This window comes from Haliotis rufescens, unplaced genomic scaffold (genome assembly GCF_023055435.1).
Source record: "Haliotis rufescens isolate VD_foot unplaced genomic scaffold, xgHalRufe1.0.p SCAF_10, whole genome shotgun sequence".
Taxonomy (NCBI): domain Eukaryota; kingdom Metazoa; phylum Mollusca; class Gastropoda; order Lepetellida; family Haliotidae; genus Haliotis; species Haliotis rufescens.
In genome coordinates, this window is record NW_025963780.1 from 32,966,394 (window position 1) to 32,981,269 (window position 14,876).

The 14,876-nt window shown below is 39.9% G+C and overlaps 1 protein-coding gene across 1 annotated transcript; it reads left to right on the plus strand.

Annotated features, from left to right (window-relative positions):
• The first annotated feature begins 107 nt into the window (after window positions 1-107).
• Window positions 108-14,358, plus strand: LOC124131121 (sodium- and chloride-dependent GABA transporter 3-like). The gene is made up of 10 exons (XM_048391832.1): window positions 108-1,236; window positions 2,697-2,831; window positions 3,741-3,844; window positions 7,927-8,051; window positions 8,575-8,687; window positions 9,368-9,496; window positions 10,503-10,602; window positions 11,217-11,317; window positions 13,169-13,339; window positions 13,552-14,358. Exons 1-10 carry the CDS (start codon window positions 1,093-1,095, stop codon window positions 13,645-13,647), a joined length of 1,218 nt encoding a protein of 405 aa, XP_048247789.1. The 5' UTR covers window positions 108-1,092; the 3' UTR covers window positions 13,648-14,358.
• The last annotated feature ends 518 nt before the right edge of the window (window positions 14,359-14,876 follow it).

The window sequence follows — 14,876 nt, forward strand, 5'->3', positions numbered from 1 at the left end:
TTTGGGATCGATGACATCCTTCAATCAAGTCAGCGAGTCAGACCACCCGATCCCGTTAGTCGCCTCTTACGACAAGCATGGTCGCCTTTTACGGCAAGCATGGGTTGCTGAAGACCTATTCTATCACGGATGTTCACGGGTCTTTTCAGATATCGGGCCACCAATAAACAAGTTATTTCATTTCGGGATAAACAAATTATAAGCACTTACAGCAAACAGGTTCTGTGCAAACACAAGGTCAAATTTTGTCAATGATCTGCAGATGAAGAAATTGACACAAGACTCATTTTGCACATGTCAAATGGTGACTGTCTAAGACAGGGTCATGATTGTGATTGAAACAGTTGATACTAAATGTAATTGTTCTGGCCCTTCCAATGTTTGACCGAATAGAAGTGTGTCACCGCTGGGTAGCTGTTGGAACAGGCAGACAAATCAGATATTTGGCTGTTCATGTCCTTGCAACCAAAGAAAGCCTGTTGACTTCAAGTTATTCTAGCAATTACTGGTTTTGACCAGACATGGGAAACTTCAATCTCCTCGTACGTTGGCGGCTTTGTACCTGCACGTCAAAAGCGCTGCATTTCAAGCTGACCACTGTTGGGGACGAAGTCTGGAGCCCGAAACAGACCTTTCCACACCAGTGGGGATGGGGGATATTAGTAGCACATGGCTATGAGCCTTTGTGGACTACACTACTACAAGCATCTGAGTCATGGGATGTAGTTGTAAGTCTGATAGTGGGTGCAGAGCAAGGTGTGACTGTGTTGTGGCACATTTGATGAATACACCACTTTGCAAACATTTTGTCGCTAGCTAACCAAAGCATCCGTTATGTACGGCATATAATTGACACAATTTTGTTTCAAAATATATTCAAGCTGCACTTCTGCTCATTCGAGACGTCACACACATCGCGGGTTCAAATCCAGTAGTGCCCCGATTATAATCCGTTGTTTGTCACTACCATATCCGCACTCCTAGCTTCAACACAAGTTCCGCTTTGTGTTTCCATGGCAACACGTGGCGAACATTACAGTGAGCGTTCTCTACATCATCAATTAGTATTTTCTTAACCCACGAATTACCTCTATGTTGAACAGATTAAAGGTTTTACAGATTACCGACGGTCTGGAACATCTCGGTGGTATCCGGTGGCCTATATTTGGATGTCTCGTTATCACATACGTCCTGGCGTTCTTATGTCTCTTTCAAGGGATCAAGGTCTCAGGAAAGGTGAGGGCAACCATACCCTTCTTAACTAATCCACGCAACACAGAGAAAATTAAAGGGTGCTATGTATCAAGCTGGGGATTAGCCGTTTGAGAAACCTTTTATTCCCCACACACCTGTGTTTGAGAAGCCCATTTGAGATAACTGGTATCCCACTTACGTGTAAGATCGAATTCAAGATCGATATTTGGCTACTCTTACGTAATTACCAAAGGTCAGATTTTGACATTTTTTGACTGTAATTGATCAACGTCAATGTCAAAACATGTATGGTATAAGAGTGTTAATATATTTTTCTTTGAACTTATCTAGTTAACATTATCATCTTTGCACAGATAATCCACAGATAAGGCGGAATAGGAGGGGCTCTCTAAGTATAAGTAGTAAGCAATTAGCTGGATGGCGTCACGCATGATCATTCTGTTATGCAACACTGCCATCATGCAAATGGACAAAATGTGCATCGATTCGATGACACAATAGCGAAAGAACAGATTACTGCACGCGTACCTTTCTAGTTAAGGTTTTAAATGTCTGCCAGATACTCGTGTAGTATCGCTATGTACCACATGGGGTACGATTGGACATCAGGCTTTATTACTCGCCCGTAAAGAGACCCGCCCGTTTAATAAACATACAGCTGCATGAGACATTGTGGCATACAAAAGTGCATTCTTATGCACAGCGGGAACAAGTTTCACTCACAAATATTGTAAACTCCTAACATCCCTGGGCTTATTCAACGACATTGCGTATATGGATGATAGATCACTGAGAGGAGCTCACATGGCACTGTTTGGCCCGTGCAAATTGCAACAAAATTTCAGAAACTACGGCATGGGGTATTTTGACGTGATTGTAAACTTTGTGATGCGGGATCCTGTTCCACAAGGCGATCGTTGCGCAACGAGAGTCGTAAGTCTATGTTACAGCATGGGACTACGATAACTTTAGCGCTATGATAGCTTTGTGGAATGGACCCCTGAATTCTAAAGGTAGTTTGTATGGTATTACATTAATACGTGTCAATAATGCATTCACTAGCGATAAATATTTCCAATCATCATCTTTGAAGGCTCTTTTTACAAATGTCAGTATTGATTTAATGATATGTGTTTTTTTTAAAGAAATAGAATTGTGCCATGGATTTTAATTACTAAGTTCTCTATAAAAATAATTTAATATTGGTAGAATAAATTTGATAAATTAGATTTTTAGTGGTTGAACTTTCGCTCGTCAGATACAGAAACTATTCACTTTTCCGATAAAATTGGTATAATACGGGAGGTTGTTTAGTATTCTCTATGTCTTATTCTAAGGGCAGAGGCATTTACTCGGTCGAAAGAGGAATTCTGATCGAGGTTTTGAATCCTCGTAGTGCACTGATTGTCATCCGTGTTTGTCTTTACCAATTCCGTACTCCTAGTTTCAACGACATTTTTTCTGTGTTTCCATGGCAATAGGTAGTATACGTCACCGTGAGCGTTCCTTACATACTCATCACTGTCTTCCTTATCCGGGGCTGTCTACTCCCGGGATCAGCAGACGGGATATATTACTACATATACCCCAAGTTTGAGAGGCTGCTGGATCCAAAGGTGAGTATTAAAAAAAATAAGGTAACGATTTCATTATGGGGCGAAGATTTAAATACGACCTTTGAAGGTCTTGAAGGTCAAGAGTGATCCTGATGTTGGTTATGTTTAGCTATCTTAACGAGAGAGAGAGAGATCAAGTTTATATACTTTTTGTTTAATGCCAAATTTAGCGTCAAAGAGGACGAGTATTGCCGACTGGAGACCTGAGCGGCTATAAGGCATAATGACATTTATTAATTTCCAGTACTTATCCAAACACGCCTTAGTATTATGTTTTTGCTTGTTGTTTAACACCGCACTCAGCAATATTCCAGCTATATGACGGCGGTCTGTAAATAATCGAGTCTGGACCATGTTTCCAGTGACTGACATCATGATCTTGGATCCGCGCAATTGGGATACGATGACATGCATCAACCAAGTCAGCAAGCCTGACCACCCGATCCCGTTAGTCGCCTCTTACGACAAGCATAGTCGCCATTTACGGCAAGCATGGTTTGCTGAAGACCTATACTACTCCGGATCTTCACGTGTCTGGTATTATTTATGTCGAATGCATCTTATTGGCTTCTCTTGTCGCATTGTAAACTAACTGACCCGGGAAGATCGGAGTTTGAATAGTTAGAACAACCCATAAGAGGCGACTAACGGGATCGGGTGGTCCGGCTCGCTGAGCGTGTCATCAAAATCCCAATTGCCTGGATCAATCCTCATGGTATATATCATTCACTGAATTGTCTGGTCCAGACTCGATTATATACAGACCGCCGTCATAAAGCTTGAATATTGCTGAGTGGGACGTTTAACAACAAACAAACAAACAAACAATGAAAGCAAACTAAGGTTAGAGAATGTTTAATGTTTGAATTCAATTTAATTGGTGTTATCCAGTACAAATTCAATTTGCAGATTTGGATTGAGGCTTGTAACTACGCCTTGCTCACACTCGGAATTGCGTTTGGATGTCTACCAACAATGGCAGGACACAATGAATTAAACAACAATTGCTTCAGGTAGGTCATTTCTCCAGATTGTGTTTACTGATTTATTCACAGTAGTGTATGTCAGTATATAGCTTACTGGGGGCACTCAGCAATATTCCAGCTCTATGACGGCGGTCTGTAAATAATCGAGTCTGGACCAGACAATCCAGTGAATAATATCATGAGCATCGATCCACGCAATTGGGATCGATGACATGCATCAATCAAGTCAGCGAACCTGACCACCCAATCCCGTTAGTCGCCTTTTACGACAAGCATAGTCGCCTTTTATGGCAAGAATGGGTTGCTGAAGACCAATTCTTTCCTGGATCTTTACGGGACCAAGAGGAGCAACATATAGGCCACCGTGGTTTTACTACTTTTGCCGTATTTACTGATATCAGTAATTCCTATTTTGGTTCCAAAGAATAAATTTATTTGATTTTATCAAATGAACTATTTATTGATATCGCAAAATAGATTGTTTAGATATCAGTAAATGAATTTATTATATCAAGTAATGTATTTTATAATATCAACAATTGAATTTTCTTATATTTATCACAACTTGTGTGTATTACATTCGTTATAGTGTTTTGTCAATTCGTTCCGGCATATAAGTAGATATATATTTATTTGCACATCTCCTACTCTACTTGATAAATGTTTGTTACTCAATGTGTGCTGTTTTTCAGGATATCCTTCTCGATAAAAATGAAACAATAATGACCACATACGTTGTTCCTTGTGGAATTAAATCTTTTTCCTTTGTCTCCATGACTTACAATGTAAGACTCATTTTGTAATAGTTTGTGTTGATAGGTTTTGTAACATTTACATACATAAATATATTCAGATGATGTCCCTGCATGTATGTAATTGGACACTTCTTCTCTAATTTAATTGTTTTTCCTTCTAGCTATTTTGGGGATGTGGAACATAAGCTTTACAATGATTGCCTGTAAGCTCAACACAATTGACAAGTACTCTAAATCACATGATTGTAAACTATTAATGTACGTTGAAAAGAATACACATTGTAAATGCCAAAATGAAGGATCGAGTACGAATACATGACACTTTTTATGGATAACAACTTTTTACTGGTATTCTTTGTACGACGTCCCGTAAAAAAGTGTAATGTGTTTATGTTCCCCGAACTTCTTTCTGCTTATCAAAGACTTGAAGGATCGAGTAGAAGATATATTGACAGTCTTGTGAAACAGTACTACTTTATCCCTTTTAACGAAGCAGTCAAAGCCCAATTTTTACCTCTCCTGATCGTCATTATGCAACAGAGATCTTATACACAACCCCGCTCGCACGACTACTGATCTCTTCCTGTGGTACGCCAATTAGGAGAGCCATCTCCCGCAAATGCATCTTCCATGATATAACCAACTCTCATTAAGTAAATGCTTCTCGTCAGGATATCAAAACTTGAAAACATTTGAAAACGCGTTGCGCACGGGCGTCATTCGCGTGGCAGAAAGGTTCCACACGAGTGACCTACGGGGTTCACAGGGTTGCGACACGCGTTAAAGGGGAATGAACGTCTGGGCAGTAGTGTACGTCTAGTGGTCAACTGGTGCCTTTTTATAGTTTGGGATTTTATAAAAAAAATATTGTTCGAAATTTCCATGGCAACGACTTTGATCACATAGACTGAAAATGGCACTAGTGCTCGTTTCCGGAGCAGATTTTGAAAACCTACATTATTTCTTCACCAACCTCGGCACATAGATTTTTAAAGAATGTTTCCTTGGCTAGAAACTGGAATTATGCTCCGGAAACGAATCCTACACGTATTTGAGCCTAACACGGAAACCGTTTACAAATTCTACAAAAAGACCAATGTAGGCTTGTCTGAGAACCGTTAGCATGGTTTCTTAATTGAGATGTATACCACTTGACAAAAGAATACTATTCTATACATTAATTATGGTTTACGACTTCGCAACCGTCTTTGTACAAATGATGTTTAATTATTCTTTAGGTTATTTGCCTTTATTAATCAAATGCTTTAATCTCTTTTTCTTGTGTTGTGATGTGACTTATTTTTCACAAAATTGTACACGTGCACATCTCTGTGCATATAAGTCTGCATGTTTATACTTGTACATGTACAAAATTGTATATATATAATGTTATTGTATGTATATGGGCCTATGGCCAGAATACAATAAATGATGATGATGATGATGACAAAAGAACGTTGACAAGGTATATTGTGAGTTATTGTGAAAACCCAATTTACAAGTGGCACCCGAACCAGTCTACCTCCGCGCAGTGGGTCCAGCTAACATACTCTACAGGTGCTAATGCCTTGCACACAACCGAACATGTCATACTGGCGGGGGACATGATACAACAGAAAGACTGCTACAGCTCTGTCTTAACAAAATTAAGATATGGGCAAACGAAATTTGCTTCACGTTTTCTAAGTTCAAAACTTTTGTTGTAAATATATAAATATAAAAGGATCCAGATTTATTTTTAGATGGCTTCAGTATTTACCGTGATCTGACATTCTTACCACACATCAAATATCTAAAGGCAAAGTGCCTGAAGGCTCTCAACTTGTTAAAAGTCGTTTCAAGGGAGGGAAGTGGGGTCTAAACAATCTACTCAAGCTGTAGTGAAAACTGCCACGCTTGACATGTTGTGATAAGCAGCATATTAACATTGACCACAACATGCATCAAATAGATAACAAGTAGCATACAGATAATTGTATGAAGCCAAATGTACAGTAAGAATAACAAAGAGCACACGATTTGAAGAGGTCATTTAAAGACGATGGGGTATCGGCTATAGTAGACATACACATGAGTATATATAAGTATATATAAATTGGTGGTGATAATGTATTGTTAAAGATGTTCTCAACTAGTTTTGGATCGATTCTGTGATATTCTAGTTATTGTACTCTACATCGTTGACAGGTTTTGAATGTAAATGAAAATCATGAAACATTTAATGCCGAGAGAAGACGATGCTGAGGTCATCAAATTGCATGGCTCCACTGGTTGTTTTTTTGCGTTGACTTCATATTTTTCCAGTAAGGGAACTTAACAAAATAACAGATTGTGTGAATATCAAACATAACTTTGTGACTACGCAAACACAAAATCTACCATGTCTTATCTGAGAGTTGGCCTTCCTTTGGCTCACAGTCTACATGTAATATAAATATGAAACTTCTCTCGTCATGATATGGCTGAAATATTGCCGATGTGACATTAAATGTTATGTCACTCACTCATTCCACGGGGATGAAGTACTGTGAAAGTACTGAGACCATGTCTTTCAAAGTATGTCTTTCCTACCATAATGTCAATCGCAGTATATTTGTGAATATTTATTGATGGCTAAAATTGAGTATAATCGCCAGCAGCTGAAGGGATGGGGTAAATCCTGCTGGCGAACCGTGCAGATTGTATGGGTCTTTGCTGAAACTGGCAAAAAATCAAGAAATCCTTTCTGTTTTTGAAACTCCACATGATATTAATTCCGCTTGTTTCGAAAATTCTGTGAACATAAAGAAAGTCCTTTCTTGACTGTAATAAGGCTTACGATTATTCTTTGTGACAGGGATTTGGCGGTACATTTGCTGGACCGAGCAATATGTCTCTCTTTGTATGGATGTTTATGGGGATTTGGAATCCAGTACAAAACAGGAAAGGATTGTTGCCAAGTTTTATAGTCAAGTCAAAAGTTAGTACTGTTGCCTTTTTCGGCAGATTTCTACCTCAGTTTAAATACTGGCTCTATATGTGTCCTTTCACGCCCAGTGCTATCTGTTTCGGCAGATCATTGAGACAGCTTATTCCTTAGCATTGCGATTCATGTGTACATATAATTGTTATGTTATTTGAGGCCTTGTCAGTTGGATAAACTACAAACTTTTCAGGTAGGACAAGCAGATTTGAAATGACAGCTATCTTGGGCAGACTGGGCTTATTCTAATTCTGTGTCCACCTCTCCAGTTTGTGCATTCCACCAATGACATCACACACTGACTTAACCGAATTTCAGACATTCAACAGATCAATCTACTCTATAAAACATGGAGTATGATACAACGCTTATGTGTAATGCTACTCTTGTAGGGATGCTGTACTTATGGTTGGCGCCGTTGCATTGACATCTGTATACGCTGGGTTTGCCTTCTTCGCCATCATGGGTCACGTCGCTTACCTGCGGGGTGTGACTGTGGACGCGTTCCAAACCTCAGGTATTTGCGTGGATGTTACACACACACTGGTCATTTTATGGATTGATCTTGCTTTTAAATATATTGATCCACGCATTTACCCAAAATGTGCCAATGACTGTAACTTAGTATTAACGACTCAATTATATATATAGATATAAAGTTGAATTTTAACTCGTCATCAATGACAGTGAAAAGGAGAAAGAAGAACTTAACGGACTTCAGCTGGTGGTAACTTCAGCTGGTGGTAACGTAACTGATAAAGATGAAGATGTATGATCACTTATAGCCACTAAAGCAAGCACTGCAAGTTTCTGCGTGTGTTTCGCTCGATGTTATTGGCCATCAAATGGATGCTTTTGTCTTCGTAAGTTATTGCAAGTGGGTTCATACACGATAACATTATATGCAGTAAATGGAACATTACAACTGCATATTATATCAGTTCGACATTTTCTTAATTGTAACGCTTACAGAAAGTAGTCATTTGTGTATTCTTATCAATTATCTTTTGATAATTAAACCTGTGTTTTAATTTGTCCAGGATACAACCTTGGATTCATCGTATACCCAGAAGCCGTGGCTTCCCTCCCCTTGCCTCAGTTGTGGTCTGCCTTGACCTTTTTGATGTTGATAACACTCGGAATGGACTCTCTGGTAACATGTACTTTCGCGATAATCCAACTTAGTTTAAAAAAATTGCAAAATGTTTAGACAATGGTATGAATGGCAATGGGAATTAGACGTTTGCATTTCTCTTGCATGTTAATATGAGGCTAAGTGTGCTAGAAGGCTGATTTTAGAGGTTTCAGAAAGCTTTCTTAAAATACTTGAATATAAGCAAGTCTTTTTCCAAAGCAGTAGCTGAAGCAGTACTTGCTCATGGATAGAGTGTCTGGTGAAATGGACAAAAACTGCATGTTTTTGATCATTTTAGCCATTCGTGTTTGGTTGCTCATTCCAGAAAATCAAAACTCGATGTATAAGAAAACTAAAAAAATATTGTTCTCAGGCATTTGATCAAGGCCGACAATGTTCATACCAATTTTTCCACCTAGTATTTATCGTAGTTCAAAAAGGACCTTGATTTACTTCTTCCTTGACATAATATACGAGAAAGGCATGGGCACCTCATGGAAGGAGAATCTCTGATGAAAATCCAAGGATATGGTGTAGGTGTTTGTTTTCCTTTTTCATTACGAATATATTTTATGTTTGGAGTCAAAATTAGATAAATGATAACATATAAGCTGCTATATTTAGAATACTACCAAATGATTAGATATAAGGGATCAGACAAAATTGTGGTGACATGTTGGAATACTATTTCTGAACAGGTACCATGCTTTGAAATCGCAGTAACAGCAGTGTCAGATCACTTCCCCAGCCTAGCACGCCGACGTTGGTTGGTTATCATCATTGTCCTGGTCCCTTGCTGCCTCCTCGGCCTACTTTACACGTCACAGGTGAATATCGCAAAATATCACAAAATAATTAATGTCTTTCCTATACCCCAGACCCGTTAAGGTCCGGGGTAGAATAGGTCTTCAGCAACCCATTCTTGCCATAAAAGGCGACTATGCTTGTCGTAAAAGGCGACTAACGGGATCGGGTGGTCAGGCTCGCTGACTTGGTTGATGCATGTCATCGATCCCAATTGCGTGGATCGATGCTCATGATATTAGCTGGCATATTGCTGAGTGTGGCGTTAAACAACAAAACAACCAACCAACCCTTTTGCGACCAATGGAATCTGTTTCTGTTGACACCACATGCCGACACCACATATACTTACCACGTGTATGGTGAAATATGTTTTCGATAATGGTTTGGTTTCAGGAACAGGAGACATTACGCATCAATCAAATGTTCCAATTGTACTTGTGTATGCTTTTTGGGGTTGAGTGAACGAGTTCATTGGGTGGAAAAAGTTCATTTGATATTAAATGTCATACAATAAAAAAATGCACATTTACACACGCACACTTAAGCATAATGTAGGTCTTGTACGTAGATATAACAAGTATGTTTCAAACTTCTGACATTCTGTCTTTGCAATAACATTGTAGTGAAGTGCTGCACAGATGGACTGTGACATATAGAGCTCAGAACTTTACACTGATTTGAGTTGGTTCGCATGAGTGAGTGAGTGAGTGAGTATGGTTTTACGCCGCTTTTAGCAATATTCCAGCAATATCACGGCGGGGGACACCAGAATTGGGCTTCACACATTGTACCAATGTCGGGAATCGAACCCGGGTCTTCGGCGTGACGAGCGAACGCTTTAACCACTAGGCTACACGACCACCCCTGGTTCGCATGAGTAGTTATAACTATATATCCTTTACCCTCTATGCGAGGCCTCGTTTAGAACATTACTAACTTGTCTTGCTGGTTTACTTCATGCTTGTTCGCGGTACCTATAAGTTACATTTTTCTTGCTGTCATAATGTTGAAACTGTATCACGGCAGGGGGGCATGTACATGCTTACACTGGTGGACTGGTATGCGTTCTTCCCCTCAGTAGCAGTTTTTGGCATGTTGGAATGCTTCGTTGTCAGCTGGATCTATGGTAAGCATCTTGTTTCAAACGGGAGACAGGCAATCCTCGAAAAGAGGGATAGCATGAACAAAATAACTTCAAACTACACTATCCAATACGTGTCCTAGGAGCTAATTGAATAAGACAGTTATGTCGCAGCTGACCGCCTGATCTCATTGGACTATCTCTGACTACAACCATAGTGGTGCAGTTTTATGGGAATACGTTGTCGCGAAATCCGTGTAGTTCTGAATTTAGGATATGCATGTGCCACTTGGTACAAAGGAAGACAACTCTCAGTTGAGTGTGAGCGAGTGAGTTAAACATTTAAAGTCACATCGACAATATTTCAGCCATGTCGTGAGGAGAAACAAATTACAGATTAATAATAAATATATCTAGACTGTGATGCAAAGGAAGGCCAACTCTCAGATATGTCATGGTAGATTTTGTTTCAGCGTATTCACAATCTGTTATTTTGTTAATGTTCCTGACTGGAAACATCAAGAGTTGACCTCAGCATCGTCCTCTATCAGCATTAAATGTTTGTTGATTTGCATTTACATTCATTGGGAAAGCATTGCAGGTCAAGAGGATGTACACCTGAATCCCTCAAGGAATAGCGAGTTGTTTGTTTGTTGTAGGCACACACAGAATGGAGAAGGTCATTAACTTAATGTGGGGGAAGACTGTTCCTTGGGTCCTGACCTTCTGCATGAAATTTGTCAGCCCAGGACTCCTCTTGGTAGGTAACAGTGGTCCATGCTGGTATAAAGGTTTGCTATAACGGTGACAGTGTTGGTTCATAGGTGACAGGGGGCGGTCGGGTAGTCTAGTGGTTGAAGCGTTCGCTCATCACGCTGAAGACCCAGGCTCGATTCCCGACATGGGTACAATGTGTGAAGACCATTTCTGGTGTCCCCCGCCATGATTTAGCTGGAATATTGCTAAAAGCAGCGTAAACCCATACGCACTCACTCACTCAAAGGTGACAGATGTACATATATAATAGGAGACACAGATGTACCATGCAAAGATTGATACACTGATCACAGCTTTGCTACATTTTTATGACAGATGTGTAGCATGTACCTTTTCGTAAATAAGTGACAGAGGTGTAACAGTTGACAGCGATGTAGCATGCCCATAAAGGTATTAAGGTGACTCTATGCTTGGATAGAGGGAATAGTGGTGTGTGACAGCTATGCATGTCTCTATATTGGTGATATCGATGTACCGTGCAAATGTTAATATGTTCCCTGTTTTGCACATAGAAGATAGTTTTGTGGCATATCATGTTTCGAATGTACAGAGGTGTGACACATGAATATTGGTATAGGCGACAGGAGTGTAGTAAAATGTCCACAGCGGTCTCACATCATAGTGTTGATATAAAGGTGCCAGCGATGTCATTTAGCTGGAATATTACTGAGTGCGGCGTTAAACAACAAACCAAACCAAACCAAAAATCATACACTTGTCACCGTTATTTTGCTCTTTACGCCCAATGGAATCAGTATTGTCGGATATTCTCTGACGTAGAAGTTTTACTCATACTTAACACTAAACTAAAATCTATCCATGAATATATGAGGGCATTACAACAGGCAAGGGTGCCCCTTCCCATGCTGCCATAAACACCAGGGCAGCGACGTTGGGTTCCGGCGCTTCTAACATTTGATCCAAAACGCACCAGGCACAACATGTCTTGTGATGATCATACTTAGCTTGCAGCTGATCCAGTGAGATTCCTTCAAGAATTTGTGACTATGAGTGAAACCAAGGTTCACCATGTCCTAGTCAAAATAGGGGCGGTCGGGTAGCCTAGTGGTTAAAGTGTTCGCTCCTCACGCCGAAGACCCGGGTTCGATTCCCGACATGGGTACAATGTGTGAAGCCCCTTTCTGGTGTCCCCCGCCGTGATATTGCTGGAATACTGCTAAAAGCGGCGTAAAACCATACTCACTCACTCACCTAGTCAAAATAACAAACAATACAGGGGAATCATTTGATATAACCACCAACAGAGAAGGTAAAAACTGTCCCATCGGTTGGAAAGGTAATGACATTAACGTTCTTGGAGGCCAAGGGTGTCATCATGGTGGATTTTCTTCCTAAAGGCCAGAGGACAAACGAAACATATTATGATGCCGTTGGAGGCAATGACGGTATGAAATTATGACATTAAACTACGGAAGCTGGGAAAAGGTGTGCTCTTTCACAAGGACAAAGTGTCACTGCATAAATCAGTCACTGCCATGACTACAATTCCGTACCCACTGTTTTCTCCAGATCAGGCCCCGTCAGACTTCCATCTGTCTCAAACATGACGAAAGTTCAAGAGAAAGACTTCAACGAAACCGGATTACGTAAAAACGTATCGATGTTGAAGGGGACTAAGTTGAAAAATAGAAATATTTAATGTCTTCAGCTCGTTTTTCTATTTAGGCTCAGAATGTAACATTCAACCCTCGTATATGCATTGTATATCTAAACAATAATATTTGAATTTCATCTGTTGCATTTTAACCTCGAATCAAAGTGCACAGTACATCACAACAATTGTTTCTTCATCCCGGTACCACCCTCCTTACAGATCATCTTCTGCTATTCCCTGTACTCGTACCGACCCCCGAAATACGGAGACTACATCTACCCCGCCTGGGCCACAGGACTTGGATGGATGATATCATTTGCTTCAGTCTTACCTCTGCCTGTTGTCTTCATCTGGACAGTGTACAAAACAGAGGGAAATACAGTCGGAGAGGTAACGTTATTGTGCGCTTTATGTACGTTGCAACCTTGTTAATGACAAAAATGTCCAGATTGAATGTTAACATGTTCAACTCCTCTTCAATGACAATAGTACAATTGGATCACCAATAGTATATGATTGTCATGATTTTATGAAGTCCGAATGTTAGAGATTGTACTTGGACAGCCTGGGAATAATACATTTTATTTTGTTTCTGTTTCCAGAAATTAAAGAAGTCGCTGGAACCCGACACACACTGGGAACTTTCTTCGTCGTTTGCAGATACAGTTAATGAGAACACCCTGGAACTAATCATTTAATTTAATTTAATCATCGGGAAGTTTATGCAACAACGACTCCCAAATACCTTCTCAAAGACAATATTTGAACTGAAGATGAACGTGTTACTTGTCGTTATAAGGCTGAAATTATGCCGACGCGACGTTAAATTTTAACTCACTCACTACAGAGTGTTACCCCACTGTTTTAGATATTATATGTATTTGATCACCATTAACTTCACCCGAAGACACGGATGGTTATCATAAAGCTTATGTTCTTATTTCACAATCAACTATATAAGGGTGGTTGGGTAGCCTAGTGGTTACAGCATGTATGGTGTCGCCCGCGTGATATTGCAGGAATATTACTTAAAGCGGTGTAAAACCTCACTCACTCACTCAATCACTCAACTATAGCCCTTGACAATGAAGTCACGTTCGGGGACTATTTACCTTTAGGATAATGTGATAATAAGCTGCATATACGTAGTTCCTGACACAAGAACAAATCATTTGAACATATAAAGGATATATTTAAAGTTGAGCTTATGCATGTGGTAGACACATTTGATATTAAACTGACAACAAGCACTCTTTTCCTATCAACTGTTATGAGAGTATTTTATGAATGCTTCTACTACTATTTCACTAAGTTATTTTTTAACTTCCTCTGCTTCTTTGAGTGAGTTGGGTTTAACGCCGCTTTTAACATTATTCCAGTTATATCACGGCGTGTCAGCTTAATGTGAGAGGAAAGCCCGAAGTGATGCAGGTCTAAGACGTTTACTACTTCGCTGAAACCCACGAGCACATGTATGGTGCTGACAAACCTAGAAACATAATTGGGGCGAACCGGGATTCGAACCCAAAAATCATAGGTTTCTGGCATGCCCAAGGGACGCAACTCTGCACAGCGAATCGCGGCGCCTTAGACGACTGGGCCACCCGTGCCCCCTCTGCTTCTTTGAAAATAATATGTACAATGGTTACTTTGGAGAGGAGGTTGGTGCGAAGGCTGTTTTCCTCTCACTAAAATGAACTGCTGACCATGGTCACGTTGAAATTCTCTCAGTGACTACAATTTATTTTTTTGTAACCAGAGACATATAGAACATGTGTGACTATGATATTAATTTGCCACTCGCCATACCATTGACACACTAAAAGCGTTGTTCAGATTTCTTTGCTTCTTGTTGTTGTTGCTTAACATCGTTCTCAGTAATATTTCAGCAATAATGACGATAAATATTGTCTGGTGAACTCAAGAC

What these genes read in the sequence shown, in the direction of transcription:
- LOC124131121 (XM_048391832.1), top strand. Translation starts at nt 1,093, where the DNA reads ATGTTGAACAGATTAAAGGTTTTACAGATTACCGACGGTCTGGAACAT. An exon ending in CACTCGGAATGGACTCTCTG is followed by an intron (nt 8,688 to 9,367) that starts GTAACATGTACT and finishes ATTTCTGAACAG; the next exon opens with GTACCATGCTTTGAAATCGC. An exon ending in GCCTACTTTACACGTCACAG is followed by an intron (nt 9,497 to 10,502) that starts GTGAATATCGCA and finishes GTATCACGGCAG; the next exon opens with GGGGGCATGTACATGCTTAC.